We start from the raw sequence: 17,002 nt of genomic DNA, 5'->3' as shown, positions 1-17,002 counted from the left end.
AATTGTTCTGAAAAAAATTAAATAAGTCTATTCAAGCTTGTTTTGTAGCAGAAGCTCCTCGTCCTGGTTCGTCCAAATTGAAGAAAAAGACAGACCGGGGAGAGGACGGACCCTGGTAAAACAGCACTTTATGGTGTGTCTTTTTGTTACAAAGACAGTTGGTATCCATTTGCAACCGTTATATGGACATGCACTGCTACGCCGAGACCCCCTGTAACTCAGAGAAGCCACGGAGGACTCTGAAACTTCTCCCAGCCCTTAGTCCACATGAGGGGGAGTAGCAATTTCAATTTTGGATGAACTATCCCTTTAATATGTACTGTTCCCATTTTAAAAAAAAATTAAAAAAAACTGAAAATCTGAAATGTCCTCTTACAAGATGTCTTTTCACTCCCCCCCCCCCTAACTTTCCTTGCACACCTTTAATATGAACATAATCCCAGTTAAACCTGTCATTATTCACCGGCTTCTTGTGAGATCGTCTGCTTGTGCTCCTGTAAAGATCCACGGTGTTTTACCTGAGCAGCTGCTTCCTGCAGTTTGGTCACAGACTATAATACTTGTCACTGGTTTCTCTTGCTGTTTCCTGTCGTTTCTTCATCCGTCTGCCAGGAAGCCGTCAAGTTTTTCACTGTGAATATGTCAACACCGAATCTGCTGATGTGTCGCCTAAACCCTGAACGCACGCTGCCTCGGTAAAAAATATGTGAATGTGTTTTTATTTCTGTAGATGGCATGTTATGTCCTACTTGTGTCATTAACCATTCTGTCATTCATCACCATGCCACTGCTAATGTCATTCAGCAGTCAGGTTTATACGAATACATTCACACTGCACCTAATTTTAGAAATACGACGCTGCACGAGTCAAAGTCAAATATTTGTAATATGCACAGTTGTATACAATCTTTTTTTTTTTTTTTTTTTCAAGATTTCAATTACAGATCATCACTGGACATTTAATAACACATTTTGGACGGGTTATACACAATTATCAGGGGTGCACTTTTGTTTTCTTTTTGGCCTCCGCATTGCATAAAATATTAGAAGTGAGTGAGAAAACTATGCATTTTTATGTAGAACATGCCTATCAATTGATGATTAATAAGACTAATTGGCTAGAATGTGGCAATGTTAATTCATAGATTTATTCCAATTGTGATAATATCCATATTACTAATATCAATATCAAGAATTTAACTTTAATATCCAACCCTGAGGCTTTCTGACGGCTCGCTCAATCAAACATTTGAACTTTTAATTTCATTCAGCAGTTTCATCCTTTTAAGTTACATGCTCTTACAGTATATTTCAGCCACCCAGAGCGGGAAGTGCTTTTACCAGCAGTTTATACACACTACCATGATGCACTGTATAAGCTTTGTAACCGATCCTGTACTGTACCTGCAACTGAAAGCTATACAGCTGAGGTATTGAATGAAGTGAAGTGTGCATGACAACAAATGATGATCAACATGCAGGTTGAGGCCACGTGGTTGAAACACAAAGCAAAGAACGACATAAAAAGTCCTGCTTTTACTTCTACTATAATGCTCATTGTACAGATCTGGCAACAGTTCTCTAAATCAACATTTAGCTTTTCTTTTTTTTTTAAAATCTTCCTGTAAAAACGACTACATGCACAAATATTATGTTACATCTGTTGTTGTTCCCCCCGCTTGACATTGTGAGTTGGATCAGTTGAAGGCCGGGTTGCGGACCCCAGACAGCGTGCTGACAGAAGTGCTCTTGCCTTTGAGGAGGGTGAGGGAGAAGATGAAGAAACAAACACTCATGACGCCCAAGATGATCACGCCTGAGATGAGTGCGCTTGTCACCGTGTTCATCTGAAACACTGGAGCTTTCAGATGGGCTGAAGTACACGCACAAAAACAAAAAAACAAAACAGTCAAATCAGTTCAAATAAATCCTGCACAGAATAAACTGGTGACGCACTATTAAACAGTTCTCGGCCCAGTTTATTTTGTTTTTCATGTTCCTTAGAAAAACTGCACAAATGGTTGGTGTTTCCACATTTGCTGCCTTTCAGAACCTCAGAGCCTTCTCATGATCTGAACAGTGAATATCTGAGCTGCAGCGTGAACAGAAAGAGTGAGGAGTGAGGCTTCGGCCTTGTTCACACGGCAACAGAGCTTTCCAACAATCTTTTTCTTGTTCATTCTCAAAGCATGCCGTTAATGTTAATGCGTGCGCACAAATCCACTGAAAAGGACTTGGAAACCGGGGCGGTGTTTAGCTCAGTAGTTGGTAGAGCACCCACCTGCCCCATGTGTTGAGGCTCTTGATGTCAAAGAGTCCTTTACTGAGACTGTTACCAACTGCACATAAAAGCGGCCCTAGCCTGCGTGTCATTCCTCCCCTCTCTGCCTCCCATTTCCTGTCTCTGTCTCAACTCTCTTGTCCATTAAAGCAGAAGTAAGTGGAATATTTGTGTTAATATAAGTCTTAAATAGTTATATCTTCCGACAGCAATCACTTATATAGAGTGTTTGGTCTGAAACACGGGTCTGTCAGTCACTCTGCTCTGCTCTGAGCCGAGGAGAAAACTTTCCTTGTATCCTACAACCTTTATCCAATGAGGAGAGAGAACAGCATAAAGGGGCGGTCCTCTCTGTGTGTGCAGCCAAGGGATGCGCGTGAATGTGGTGACGTAGGGACGAGGGCGGGGACTGCTAACTCCATCTGCTGACAGGAAGTTAGCCAAAACCACCGGATCACTTACTTCTGCTTTAAAGGTGAAAAAGCCCCCCAAAAATATATATACAGTATATTGAAAAATGACTCAAAGTACATAAGCCTGGCCTGTGTGTGGCGCTGTAACGCTGCCACACATATACACCAGAAACAGAGAAGAAGACGTGCAACTTTGCATTCTGTATTCAGACTCCAAACATTAAGGCTTTGTCCCAATTCAGGGGCAGGATCCTTCGTAGGATGGAGTGTATGCAGCAGTCAAAAGTATGCAGAGGCAACGGCTTCTGAGGAACTTCCAACAGCAGCGTCAACCGTCGGTAAATGGGACGGTCTAGCCTTCTTCCCTTCCCACAGAATTTATCTTATGTCAAATTCCTATACATTTTCATGCTTATCAAAGAGCTGGATACTTAGTAAGCAAGCTTGCACACATTGTTAAAGGGATAGTTCAACATTTTGGCAAATTGGCCCATTGCCATAATCCCTATAGTCATAGCAGTAGGTTTGTTACCTTTATTTGTCGGTGCAAGCTATTTTTAGAACGGCGGAGCAGAGCCGTGAGCTGCTCAGAGCTACGCTATGGAGGCTAAAGGAATTTCTTGGTTTCCCTCATCAAACTCAAAAAGTACAAAATCCCAAAACTCCACAACGCTCTGGTGGACAAGTTGTGACCTGCACATTCACCACGCTATGAGATAATAACGGAAGGTTACGAAACAGAGCCGTTTTCGAGGTAAATTCAGAGACTGTTGATGAAAAACTGTCCCTGAAGGCAACGTGCATCAGCGGTTTTGCATGAATTTCCCTCTAAAACAACTCTGTCTGGTAACGTTGTGTTATTATCTCATAGCGTGGTGAATGTGCAGCTCACAACTTGTCCACCAGAGCGTTGTGGAGTTGTTGGATTGTGTATTTGATGAGTTTGATGAGGGAAACCAAGAAATCCCATGAGCCTCCGTAGCGTAGCTCTGAGCAGCTCACGGCTCTGCTCCGCCGTTCTAAAAATAGCTTACACCGACAATTAAAGGTAACGAACCTACTGCTATGACTATAGGGATTATGTGAGTGTGTATGTAAATGTGTCTGGTTATTAATATGTGCATGAGTGTGGTTATTAGATGAGGGTGAGGATGGGGAAGGAGATAGTTGGACTGTTGTCTATGTGTGTGCTTGTGTTTGAATGTGATATGATGAGAATAAGAGAGAGTATGTGCTGTTCATATTGTGCATTTCATGATTTGGTGCTCTTGTTCCCTGCTTTTACTGGTATTTTTAAAAATATTATTATATTAGATCGTACCACTTTTATTCAACATTCTTGATATATTGTTATCTGTCTGTTTCTTACCTGCCCAGGGACTACAGGTGGAAATTACTGTAGCAAATGTTGCTACAACCTGGCTCAAGGCATCTTCTCTTGTTTTACAAGATTAATATTTTTGTGTATTGTCTCTGTTTTAAATTAATAAATTCCTATTCCTATTCGGAGCAATTCCTGATGCAATCAACACCCACATTTGAAAGTAGTGGCTTTTTTACACTTCCAACAGCTACTCAGCTCCTTGCACCAGGCTATGCAGTCTGCACAGCCCTGCTCAGTGGGCAAGTGTTTTGCGTACTTCCAGAACAGGCAAGAGAAGGCTGGATTTGTCAGCCACATGTGGAGGAGCCTCGAACTGGGACAGGTCTTGTTACGACACTGTGACGTAATCGGCCTTCAAATGTGCCCACTGAAGGATGCAATCTCTGAATTAAGACACAGCTTATAAATCGACTATAAGTTGACTGGACATCAAGTCTGACCAAATATGATGATCGATACCGATTAAATGGTTGTTTGACCCAACAGCCTGCTGACTTTGCAACATAATAGATTAAAGTGATTGCAATGGAAAAGCATTTAAAAACTCAGAGACTATTACATTCACACTTTTGAAGAAAAAGTAATAATACTTTTTAAAAACTAATAAATGGAGCACAAGTAAAAAGAACGTGACGAGTGCTTGCTACAAATGCAACAAATGGTATTTAGTATCCACGCTGTTATTGTTGTTGCGTCTAGCGGTGTGACTCAGGTGGGGCTGTGACATAATCTTTTCACAAAAGATCAGTTTTGGTTGTCTATATGAAACGCTGGGGCAGCATTTTGAGATTCACCCACTCCGGGACCCGTTTTCAAAAAATACTGTTTCTGAGCTCCCAAAATGCTGTTTCCATGTGAACAAAACACCAAAACAAACCAAAAAAAAACTCTGCAAATACTCCTAAACCTGTATTCATGTGTACGGCCCCACCATCAGAGCAGAACCCACAATCCATCCATCCATCTGTCCTATTCCATCTATTAGCATACTCCTTATCTTTTAAGGGCCTTCTATAAATAAATAGATTAAAACATTGATTGAGACTGACTCTTCAGTCCACTTTCAGAGAACTAAGTTTGGTTCCTTTTAGACAGACTTATGTGAGCACAGCCTACAATGTAACACTGACAGATGTTCAGCTCCATTAGGGTGTTAGTAGAAAATGATTCAATCATCCAGTAAAGTGTGAAACGGGGGGGAAAGGATCCATGATGATGGAAATAACAGGTTCCTCGTTGACATTAGGCAAGAATAAACACGTGGATAATAAATACCATTTGTTGCATTTGTAGCAAGCACTCGTCACGTTCTTCTTACTTGTGCTCCATTTATTAGTTGGTATCAATTGCCTTTTCTTCACAAGTGTGAATGTAATAGTCTCTGAGTTTTTAAATGCTTTTCCATTGCAATCACTTCAATCTATTATGTTGCAAAGTCACTTACCGAGTTCCCAATTGCGAAAAAATGGCACTTGAGGCAACTCCTGCCATGCACTCGACATTGTTCCTCAATCTGAAGCTTGTTACCAGTTTAAATTGCCCCTATTCATGTAAGTGAAAGGCAATACCTCATTTAAAAGTGTCACTGCACGCAACTGACAGGTTGCAAAGGCTTACCCAGTTGTGAGTTGTTGGTTGGAGTTTCATCTGTGGAAAAAAAGAAAGGTAAAGGGCATTTAACGGTAACACGTTGCACTATGCATTGTACTGTAGTCACTGTGCTATACTTTACTGTCCAATGCTGCCTGGTTTATTCCTTCTATAGAGTCAACACGGTGCCCTCAGGTGCTCTGTGACTATCTAGGTCAGCCTGATAAGTTTACACATAACAATGTGACATCGGTGTCAGTGTCAAATACACACTGAAGTAGCTGATATTGATGGATTTCATATCAATTTAAAGGTTTAAACAGTGTGAGGAACTGTTAGAAACCATAGCAAATGAAGACATTTTGCTCTTGATGCTGTATTATGTAATTATGCTTTGCTATGTCTTGTAGGTTAAAGGTTACTCAGTGACAGCGCTGTTTGGATAATGGGAGGAGGAGGAGGTTGGTTGGTGGGAAACGGACTCAGATGAAAAGGAATAAAGAGGAGGAGGAGGAGGAGGAGGAGGAAGAAGAGGAGGAGGAGGAGGAGAGGAGGAGGAGGAGGAGGAGGAGGAGGAGGAGGAGGAAGAAGAGGAGGAGGAGGAGGAGGAGGAGGAGTGTCGTCAAACTGTACCGATCCGAGTGATGATGGGCCCGGCAGACAGGACCGCATTTCCAGATGCTGCGTTTGATTCCTTCACCTCCGAGACGTCTCTCTTTCTCCTGCTGCCACAGATCTATAGGAAGAAGAAAGAAAGAAACACAAAGAGAGATGTGGTGGCAGGATGAATGTTACTATTTAGATTCCTGTGAGAAATCCCATTACATATTACATGACATGTAACTAGTTACTCCACAATATTGCATTGTTGGGATCTGCATGTATTTTTATCAATTTTGTTTTACCACATAAATCATTAATATAGAGTAGGTTCGTTACCTTTAATTGTCGGTGCAAGCTATTTTTAGAACGGCGGAGCAGAGCCGTGAGCTGCTCAGAGCTACGCTACGGAGGCTCATGGGATTTCTTGGTTTCCCTCATCAAACTCTTCTTGATGTTTTGAGTTTTTCGGCGAGCAGTCTCTGCATTTGCCTCAAAAACAACTCAACCTCACAAAGTAGGTTTATTTATTTACTATTTCCACACAATTTAACACAAATGTCTAACAGGATAAAATTATGAAGTGATGACATTTTATATCCAAAAGGCCAAAGGTCAATGTCACTATGACATAAATAAATATAGTGATCAGTAAAACTTTTTAAACTCTTCTCTTCTCTTTTCTTAAGTTACAATAAAATGTTAAATTATACTGAATGTATTGAAACAATTGAAATCAATGTACCAATGTTTCATCTGAATTGTAAAAGAATATATATTCATTTACGATTTGCAATATATACGTATATATATATGTATATATATGTATATTCATTTATGATTTGAATATACGATTTGATTTGAAAATGCTGCCTCACTGAAGGGCTCTTTTACCATTTGTTCAACTAGGAAGGACTTCTTATATTTAATGATGGTGTGAATCGCCTGGAACAATTCCTTGGCAGAGTGAAAAGTGAATGATGTCTAATTAACTGTAATTTTGCTTCCCTCCCCTTTCTCCTTTTCAAACCACTGGTTGCAAGGACACTGCTGTGGAAGTGGAGGAGTTTGAGTCTTTTTCTCTCCACTTTTTCTTTGTTCAGACTTGTGATTTGCCAAGTGTACTTTAATTACTGTATGTGTGTGTGTATATTTGAAAAGAAAAAGCAGAAGGAAGCGAAATCAGAGTTTAGAAAGCATTCACTTTTCACTCTGCTAAAGAAAGTCACACAACCATTAAACATGAAGTCCTTCCCAGTCTAATCTAAAAAGAATAGCATGATATTCCCCTTCCAATAGTGATGATTAGAGGTATTGAGAAAAAGTTGTGTGTTATATTTTATGCTATTGGTTAGTTACTGTAGTTATTTGTGTGTAAGTGTGACATACTCACTGGCATGAGCATGGGACAGTCGTCTGCTCGACACAGCTTGGTGACACAGTGCAGGAAGACAGTGGACATCTTCTGGTTCTTGTGCTTTACAAAGCGGAATACTTCAAAGGCGAATCGGCCCATTTGGCTCTTCCCATTCTCAAAGACGGTGGTCTGGGGGTCTTTTTCACAGCTGGAGAGATTAGAACCAATTGGTAAGAAAAGAGAGCATGAGAAAAAAAAAAAACTAAACTAAACTGACACAAATTGCGTGCAAGTGTTTTTGTTTTGTTTTTAAATGTGTCTTACCTAAAGAAAAGGTCGTAGCGCAGGTCGTCGTTGGGGTTTCCAGAAGGCGTGGTGTAGCAGTAGTCCATCAGCACGTTCCATCTGTTTAACATTAAGGATCGGACTGTATGAGAACGGCTGCTCGGACACATTACTGAAGTTTACCGCAAAAATGATCAATGGTCACATGATGAAAACCCATCTTTTTAATCTTTTTTATGTTATAGTTTCATAGTGATTTTATTCTATTTTGCAGTTTTTATATTCTCTCTTATTGTTTTCTTTCTTTTGAGTGTTTGAGTTTTTTATTTATTTATTCTTAATATTTTTTCTATTGCTATATTTTATTGTTGTTTTTAATCTTTGTGCATTAGTCTCCATGTTATTCTTCTTGTTTCACCTCTTATATACTTTTTCAATCAAAATGTAAAGCACTTTGAACAGCATTTATTTGCTTTGAAAGGTGCTATATAAATAAAATTTGATTGATTGATTGATTGATTGATGATCACAACCTGTCACCTACAGTAGAAATATCACCTTTCAATTGAATGTTTTGCCCTTTTGTCGGGAAAAGCAACTTTTGCCTAACTTGTGTTTCCTTGCGTTGCACATACAGGCAGCTTTTTGCACTTTTTGTTGTGCTGTTTTGTTCTTTTTTTCCATCAATTTGCATTAAACCATGTTTTTAAAAACTGTTTGCAAATGTTTAAACATCAAAAATCTGTAAATACAGAGTTTTTCAAACCCCTGTGGCTCCAAATATGGAAGTGAACATGCAGTCTAGATGTTGACTGAGTCCTACCTCCTGTCCAGGTTGGTGGCTTTTACAGCTGCAAACACCCGAGTCTTCAGGGTCAGTCCGGCCATGGGGATGGACAGCTGCTGAATGTATGAGGAGTCCTGCGCACAGACCACAAAAGCACATTTCAGAACATTCATCACAGTTCCTATAACCTCTTCCTTTCATCCTGTTAAGAGCGACTTGTACAACCTCACTTTGTAAATCCCAGCATATATCTATCATCTGGTTTCCATTTAAACCCCATTCACTTGCGTTTTTCAAATTGACGAGTTCATTTAGTGGAAGATCTGAAATGAATTGAGGCTAAATTGGGTATAATCTTCTCTAATGACAGAAATAAAGGTGATTGCTGCTTACTTGAGCTGTAGAAAAAGGGTTTCTGAGCTTTTGGTATCTCGCCCCCATCTTGTACGTGGATCATCATTCACAGAAATTATTGCAATTACAGAAATAAAAGCTGCAGATTAACTTTAAATAGCAGCAGAGCTTTTTTGTACCCTTTGATTCTTACTGACTAATATGTCTTTGGTTTACAGCTTTGTCTTGAACACAAAAATATCAGATATATTCAGACTTACGTTATAAAGCAGGAGATTCAACGTGCTGATGAAAGTACCATTGCTGTCCTTCACTGAGATTGCAGCTGCTGACCTTCAATATAGATAAAAAAATATATTTTCAAATGTAATTAATTATGCTTAATTAGCTTTAATGTTCACATTTGTAATAAATAAGTACAAATGTACTCAATCCATTGCTGTAGTTATTCATTGATACTAATTGCTATGATTGACACAGATAATATATATTTCTTTTTTTACACTGTATCTAACAAGATACTGGCATCACTCCCATCAAAAATCTCTATATTCATATCAGTATTTGCAAATCTAAATAAAGCCCTGCAGGAAACATCAGCTCTGTTTATATACAGAAGGCAGAGACACTTCAGCACAGATAAAATGAAGCAGAGACTGATGACAGTTCTTTGTGTTTAAGATATGTTCGTTCAGTTTCATGGTCATTTTTTGAAGGTTGCGTTTGTCATTTTTGACATAGGGTAATTTAAAATGATTAAAGCAGAAGTAAGTGGTCCGGTCGTTTTCGCTAATGCTGCGTTCCAGGCAGGCTTTTGAAATCGTAAATTACAGCTTCAAGTCACAACTTACGACTTTGTAGCGTTCCAGGCAACCCACTCGTGTTTTTCCGACCTGTTTTACCTGTGAAAGTCACTATAACGGCCACTCGTAACTTCCGACCGGTGAACTCGTACCAGATCGAACTGGTATGACTTCACGGTCGGAAAAATACGAGTTTCCTTGAACGCACCATAACAGTCCTCGTCCCTACGTCGCCACATTCACGGCGTTCCTTGGCTGCACACACAGCCCTGCATGCCGTTCTCTCTCCTCATTGGATAAAAACTGTAGGATACGATAAATGTTTTCTCCTGGGCTCAGAGCAGAGCAGAGTGACTGACAGACCCGTGTTTCGGTCCAAACACTCTATATAAGTGATTGCTGTCGGAAAATATAACTATTTAAGACTTATATTAACACAAATATATCACTTACTTCTGCTTTAAGTATAATTATTTTTTACAAGTTTCTTTTTGGTAAGTAATGGTTTATTTTAACATTTAAAGAAGCATAATTTAAAAAAAAAGAAGACATTATTATAACATTATTGAGATGAAACAGCAGCTCGGTGACACACGGTCAACAAAAACTCAACCGTACAAACATTTACAAAGGCTGCATTAGTTTTAATCCTGTTACAGAGCGTTCTACAGTATGTGTGACAGTAAGTTGTCATGTTTTGACCACCTGCATTTCAGTTGTGTCAAACGAATTCCTCTAAGACGGTGGTGTCAAACTCATTTTAGCTCAGGGGCCACAAACAGCACAATACACTGCAAAAACTCAAACTCTTACCAAGAATATTTGTCTTATTTCTAGTCAAAACAAATCTCATTATACTTAAAATAAGACTCATCACATAAAAAGTAGCTTGTTTTTAGACACTTTTTTACTTCTTTCAAGCATATTTTCATTTGAAATAAGTAGAAAAATCTGATAGTGGAGCAAGTTTTTCTTCCTTATTACGAGCACAAAAAACTTGCTTTCACTGGCAGATTTTTCTACTTATTTGTTTGAAACAAGTGAAAATGATCTAAAAACAAGTTCATTTTTAGGTGATGAGTCTTATTTTAAGTGAAAAGAGATTAGTTTTGACTAGTAATGAGACATTTTGACAAGAAATAAGACAAATATTCTTGGAAAGATTTTGAGTTTTTGCAGTGTATGATCTTAAGTGGGCCCGACCAGTAAAATAACCCCTTTGTTTTAGTTCATTATTAAGATGTTTACAGTTCATGAACTCTCCTTTTACAAAACATATTATGAACAACTTGAAATCTCTTGATAAAATTTCAACAATATTATGCCTCTTCTGTCTTCTATGTAATTTTCACACTTGGCAAATTCAACCAGCGGACCGGATTAGACCCTCTACCGGGCCGGTTTTGTCCCACGCACGTTTGACACCCCTGCTCTAAGACTTTATCTATTCCCACAGGTCAGAAAATAAAAATTTAAAAAAATAAAATTCAACAAAAGCTTCATCCCATCTGCCATAGCTGAAACAAATAAGACAATGAAAAGAACATAACCAGGGGGAATGCACATGTAAATGTGGGGTGCAGGGTCTTATGTCTTTTATGTTTTTTATGTTCTTATGTCTCTATGTAATTGAGGTGTATGAAATGTGGGAATGTATGTTAATGTATGTAAGTTGCACTTCTCAAGGCTGCTCTGTACGGAAAGGACAAATAAACTCATCTATCTATCTATCTATCTATCTATCTATCTATCTATCTATCTATCTATCTATCTATCTATCTATCTATCTATCTATCTATCTATCTATCTATCTATCTATCTATCTATCTATCTATCTATCTATCTATCTATCTATCTATCTGTCAGGGTGAGACTTTCCAAAACAAACAGCATCATCTCAGGATCTCATTGGCCCCCGTAGAGCCCCGACTGCAGCGCTATGAGGGGAGACTTACGAGGCCAGCTGCGTGTTGTTGACCAGGTATTCCAGTGGGTAGCTGCAGCTGAACTTGTACAACAGGCCGGGCAGGTAGCTGATGATGGTGGGGGGGTCGGGGGTGTCGATGTACCCTGATATGTTGCCGATCTGCACCAGAGACAGATTCCCGTAGGCGTTGGGCCCCTGCGCTGTGGAGACCTGCAATAAGGAACATCAGACAGTGTGTGAGGAACTGGCTGAGCATCATATTGGCCACACCACTGAGCACACTATAGTAACGCACTGCATTAAAAGGATAGTTCACCCAAAATTCTAATTGCACTCATTATCAAATTGCAAATGGATACCAACTGTCTTCGTAACAAAAAGACACACCAAAAAACATCCAAATACCAAATATGTCCGTCTTGTATTGAAAAAAATTAAATAAGTCTATGTTTCAAGCTTGTTTTGTAGCGGAAGCTTCTCAAAGCTCCTCTTCCTGGTTCGTCAAATTTGGACGAACTGGGAAGAGGACAGACCCTGGTTCGTCCAAATTTGAGGAGGATTTGAGGAGCTTCCGCTACAAACAAGCTTGAAAAATCGACTTATTAAATTTTTTCGGCACAATTTAGCATTTCGGGGCTTCAATACGAGACAGACATTACATACGAGCAGCATGGAGGTATTTGGATGTTTTTTGGTGTGTCTTTTTGTTACGAAGATCCATTTGCAACCGTTATATGGACATGCACTGCTACGCCGAGACCCCCTGTAACTCAGAGAAGCCACGGAGGACTCTGAAACTTCTCCCAGCCCTTAGTCCACATGAGGGGGAGTAGATAAAGAGTGAAATTTGAATTTTGGGTGAACTATCCCTCTAATCCCCAACTCATCCTCTGCCTTATCTGAGAGTAGACCCCCCAGGAGCTGTCCTGTTGTTCCACCCTGCTCGATACTGGGCCAACACATGGAGGAGAGAGAGGCAGCTTGCTTAGCACAAAAAAAATCTCTTTCAACTGTTCCTTAAAGGAGAATTCCGGTCATTTTTTACCCTAAATCGTTGTCCTGATGGTCACCCAGTGTTGGTTGGAGCAAAAAACGCGACTAAAATTGATGCAGGCAAACCGGAGTTACACCATGGCTACCCGGCGCTAGGGATAGCCACAATGCTAACCCATGGGGGCAATTCTTTCAACCACAACAAACACTCAAAAAAAACAATCAAATATCTATGGTACATGACTGGAATCCTTAGAGACACCACTGAACTCATATAGTGTACAGTATAAACAGTATAAACTTTGTGTTTTTGCATGTAGTCACTCACCTCAGATAGCCGAACTCTGAAACATCCTGGAAAGACATTACTATCCCATCACAGAGCGCCTGCTCTCTCTGCCACAGAAACAAACGCTTTTTCCTTGTTGTGATGATTTCTTTACAAAAATAAACGGTCTGAGATATTTTGGACATTACCACTGCACTGCTCCACCGTTTATTTTAGTAAAGAAATCATCACAACAAGGAAAAAGTGGGGAGAAGGCGCTCTGTGATGGGATAGTAATGTCTTTCCAGGATGTTTCATAGTTGGGCTATCTGAGGTGAGTGACTACATGCAAAAGCACAAAGTTTATACTGTTTATACTAATACACTATATAAGTTCAGTGGTGTCGCTAAGGATTCCAGTCATGTACCAGAGATATCTGATTGTTTTTTGAGTGTTTGCTGTGGTTGAAAGAATTGCCCCCATAGTTTAGCGTTGTGGCTAGCGCTAGCGCCGTCTTGCCATGGTGTAACTCTGGTTTACCTGCATCAATTTTAGTCGCGTTTTTTGCTCCAACCAACACTGGGTGACCATCAGGACAACGATTTAGGGGTCAAAAATGACCGGAATTCTCCTTTAAACTCTTCCCTTAACCTGACAGGGCCTCTGAGTTTGCACAGCAGCCCCTTCACCAAGATAAGGAGTGCTGGACTTCATTCCCATGCAGGATAAACACAACTTGACAACATCTAAAGAGGGATAGTACTGAGACGGTGCAGACCTAAGATTTCTTTTTCCACTTCAACTGCTGGGAGCTTTCAGCCTTCACTTTCTTCTCAGCAGCACAATTTTTTTGCCCCCTTTCTGCTCATTTTACTCACAAAATCTAATCTGTGAGTCAACTAAGGCTGTGAATTATTCAATGACACAGTGTCTGTCATGCACACAGAAAAAAAAAAAACTAGTAAAAGGTTAAAAGAAATCTTTCACCAGCTTTATTAATCACTGATGATGGGATGCTATAACCATCCCAGAGTTTCTTACCACCAGGGAGTTTCCACAGGACTCCAGTGACGCCAGGCTGATACTAAAGATAACAACAGTGGGAAAGGTGTTGTTATTGATGAATCCTCGGCAGTGGGCATCTCCATGGCGACCGTTCAGGGCCATGTCGCTGTCGGTGTACCCGGAGAAGAGGACGGGGCAGAAGTTAATTTTGAGGGTGATGGTCTGCACACCACAGTACACACTGATATCCCTTTCCGCTGCAAAACACACACACATAGAAACATGCATATTAAAAACAACAACAACAAAAAACAGAACATTGCAGCTATTAAAGTAATTACACTGCAAAAACTCAAAATCTTTCCAAGAATATTTGTCTTATTTCTTGTCAAAATGTCTCATTTCTAGTCAAAACTAATCTCTTTTCACTTAAAATAAGACTCATCACCTAAAAATTAACTTGTTTTTAGATAATTTTCACTTGTTTCAAACTAATATTCACTTGAAATAAGTAGAAAAATCTGCCAATGAAAGCAAGTTTTTTGTGCTTGTAATTAAGGAAGAAAAACTTGCTCCACTGTCAGATTTTTCTACTTATTTCAAATGAAAATATGCTTGAACGAAGTAAAAAGTGTCTAAAAACAAGATACTTTTTATGTGATGAGTCTTGTTTAAGTAGAATGAGGTTTGTTTTGACTAGAAATGGCATTTTGACTAGAAATAAGACAAATATTCTTGGTAAGATTTTGAGTTTTTGCAGTGTATGTCACACGAGATGTGACTAATGTTTAGCAATTAGATTTTGTGCCTGTAACTGAGTTTTAGTGCAGTAAAAGTGGAGTTGTGAGACATCCTGTTAAATTTCATTCACTGGTGTGTGAGGCGAATTTTTCTTTAAGAAGATATTCACATCTAATTTCCATTTAGTATTTCAAAAAAACAAAAGATGTCAGTGTCTTTTGAGTCTCTCACCGGGAAAGCGGCTGTGAAAGTTGGCGTCACAGTTGTATCCATTGAATTGAGCTCCAGCTGATAAGGCCTTACTAAATAGTAAAAGAATCAAATATATATGTTCCATTTCAGCACCTGAAACAAAGCAAGAATTTAATGTAATAAATCCAGTCTTGGCAAAACGTTTGTGACTTTGAAAAAAAAAGAAGAAAAAAAAAAAAAGGAACCTTTTAAGGTGAGAAAACAAAGTGAATCCATCGTATATTTCGTTATTTTTTTGCTGAGAAAAACCTCAGGATGTTTCTCCCAGCAAATGCGTGAATGTCATATGGGAAGATTTTCCCATAAGATTTCAGTTATCTCGTCGCAGTTCTGACTTCAGAGGAACATCATTCACATGCCTGCTGAACAGAATCAAAGCATTCAAATGTCACATTGAATTACCTTTGAACACCTGCAGCGTTGGCAGCAAAGTTAGAAAGGGAACGACGCCGGATAATGTGCTGAAGTCATTTTTATAAAGCATAATGGCTAATCTCTGTGTGATACCCTCTCTGACTGAAACCCTCTTATCACATAATTGTTGTCAGTCATCCACATACACTGTGACAGCCAAATTAAAGAAATAATTGCGTCATGTTTGTAGTTTAGCGTTTCTAGCTCTGACATCAGATGCTCCTGTGAGGTATAAAGACCGACTGTTGCTCTACAACAACTCACCCTGGTTCCTGGAAGCCAGCGAGTCAGCGGTACTCCATAAGCTCGGGACAGACGATGCAATGGTCCGCACAGCATCCCTAACCCGACGACTAGGAACGGGACTCAGGAGCAGGGGGGGAAAAAAGGGATCCCACACATAAGAGATTCATTATTTGAACATGTCAACAAAAAAAGGGCTGTCCAGAGCGAACATGGGAAAGTCCATCAAATCTGAATGTGTTATACAAATCCTTTCACGGCCACAGAAACATGAGCAGGTTTTGAAGTTTCCCACTCATATCCTTTCGGCCCAATCTGGCTCTGTCACTGCTCACAAATGGTTTGACGCTGCATGAGGTCCAGTGGCAGCAAAGGGGGGGGGGTCAGTGGCGGTGGTGGATTATCTTTTCATTCATCGCTCCAGTGGCCCTGGCCTGCTGACTGAGCCGTTCCTTTCTCCCCCAGGTCGGTTGGGGAGCGCGGAGCCGACCAAAAAAACCGGGACCCTTTGCCCTAGGAATCCACACTTTTCATGCTTTGTGTGTGTGTGTGTGTGTGTGTGTGTGTGTGGCGCTCCTCAGTCAGCACAGCAGCAGGCAGTCGATCTGCTTTGGTGGTGGAGCTGCGAGCTACTGCTGCCGCGGCCTCCCATACCTGATCCCTCCAAACTTTTGATTCCTATGGTCACTGGGACTGCCAGCACATAAAGAGAGCAAAGCAAAGCTCATAGAGTTTCAAGGGAGCGGCCTGTCCTCGCTGCCCCATCTTCCATATGGACAGCTGTATATGTGATGCTTGCTGCCGGGGAAGTGTGAGACAGACAGTGGACACATGGGGATTCTGTGAATATGGAGTATGAGATGAAAAGACATTACAGTAACAGTTTCCAGCAAACTTCTCTCTTTAGTGAAAAATAAAAAGTCACTAAGATAACATATTAGCTTCAGTTAAGGGGATAGTTCAACATTTTTGGCAAATCGGCCCATTGCCATAATCCCTATAGTCATAGCAGTAGGTTTGTTACTTTTATTTGGCGGTGCAAGCTATTTTTAGAACGGTGGAACAGAGCTGTGAGCTGCTCAGAGCTACGCTACGGAGGCTAATTGGATTTCTTGGTTTCCCTCATCAAACTCATCAAATACACAATCCAACAACTCCACAACGCTCTGGTGGACAAGTTGTGAGCTGCACATTCACCACGCTATGAGATAATAACACAACGTTACCAGACAGAGTTGTTTTAGAGGGAAATACAGAGACTGCTTGATGAAAAACTGTCCCTGAAGGCAACGCGCATCGGCGGT

General features: G+C 40.1%; 1 protein-coding gene across 1 annotated transcript; it reads right to left on the bottom strand.

Moving 5' to 3' along the window:
• Positions 1-1,697: 1,697 nt before the first annotated feature.
• zpld1a (zona pellucida-like domain containing 1a) lies at positions 1,698-16,005 on the bottom strand. Its single transcript, XM_085797098.1, has 11 exons — positions 15,720-16,005; positions 15,021-15,134; positions 14,085-14,305; positions 11,810-11,991; positions 9,312-9,384; positions 8,734-8,831; positions 7,950-8,030; positions 7,662-7,833; positions 6,302-6,404; positions 5,696-5,725; positions 1,698-1,873 (listed from the first exon to the last, which is right to left on the bottom strand). Exons 2-11 carry the CDS (start codon positions 15,124-15,126, stop codon positions 1,698-1,700), a joined length of 1,242 nt encoding a protein of 413 aa, XP_085653224.1. The 5' UTR covers positions 15,127-15,134; positions 15,720-16,005.
• Between the last annotated feature and the right edge of the window lie 997 nt (positions 16,006-17,002).

The sequence above is a fragment of the Trachurus japonicus genome, chromosome 14 (assembly GCF_045865225.1).
Source record: "Trachurus japonicus isolate A0001 chromosome 14, Traja_1.0".
Classification (NCBI taxonomy): Eukaryota; Metazoa; Chordata; class Actinopteri; order Carangiformes; family Carangidae; genus Trachurus; species Trachurus japonicus.
The sequence above is the reverse complement of the archived record's forward strand: the minus strand, read 5'-3'. Positions and strand labels throughout refer to the sequence as shown.

Bases quoted from the DNA above. Each gene is read 5' to 3' on its own strand.
- zpld1a (XM_085797098.1), bottom strand. From the start codon at position 15,126: ATGGAACATATATATTTGATTCTTTTACTATTTAGTAAGGCCTTATCA. The intron at 8,832-9,311 runs GTAAGTCTGAAT...GTCTGTGCGCAG, and splicing joins TGAATCTCCTGCTTTATAAC to GACTCCTCATACATTCAGCA. The intron at 5,726-6,301 runs GTACAGTTTGAC...TTTTTTCCACAG, and splicing joins GCCCATCATCACTCGGATCG to ATGAAACTCCAACCAACAAC.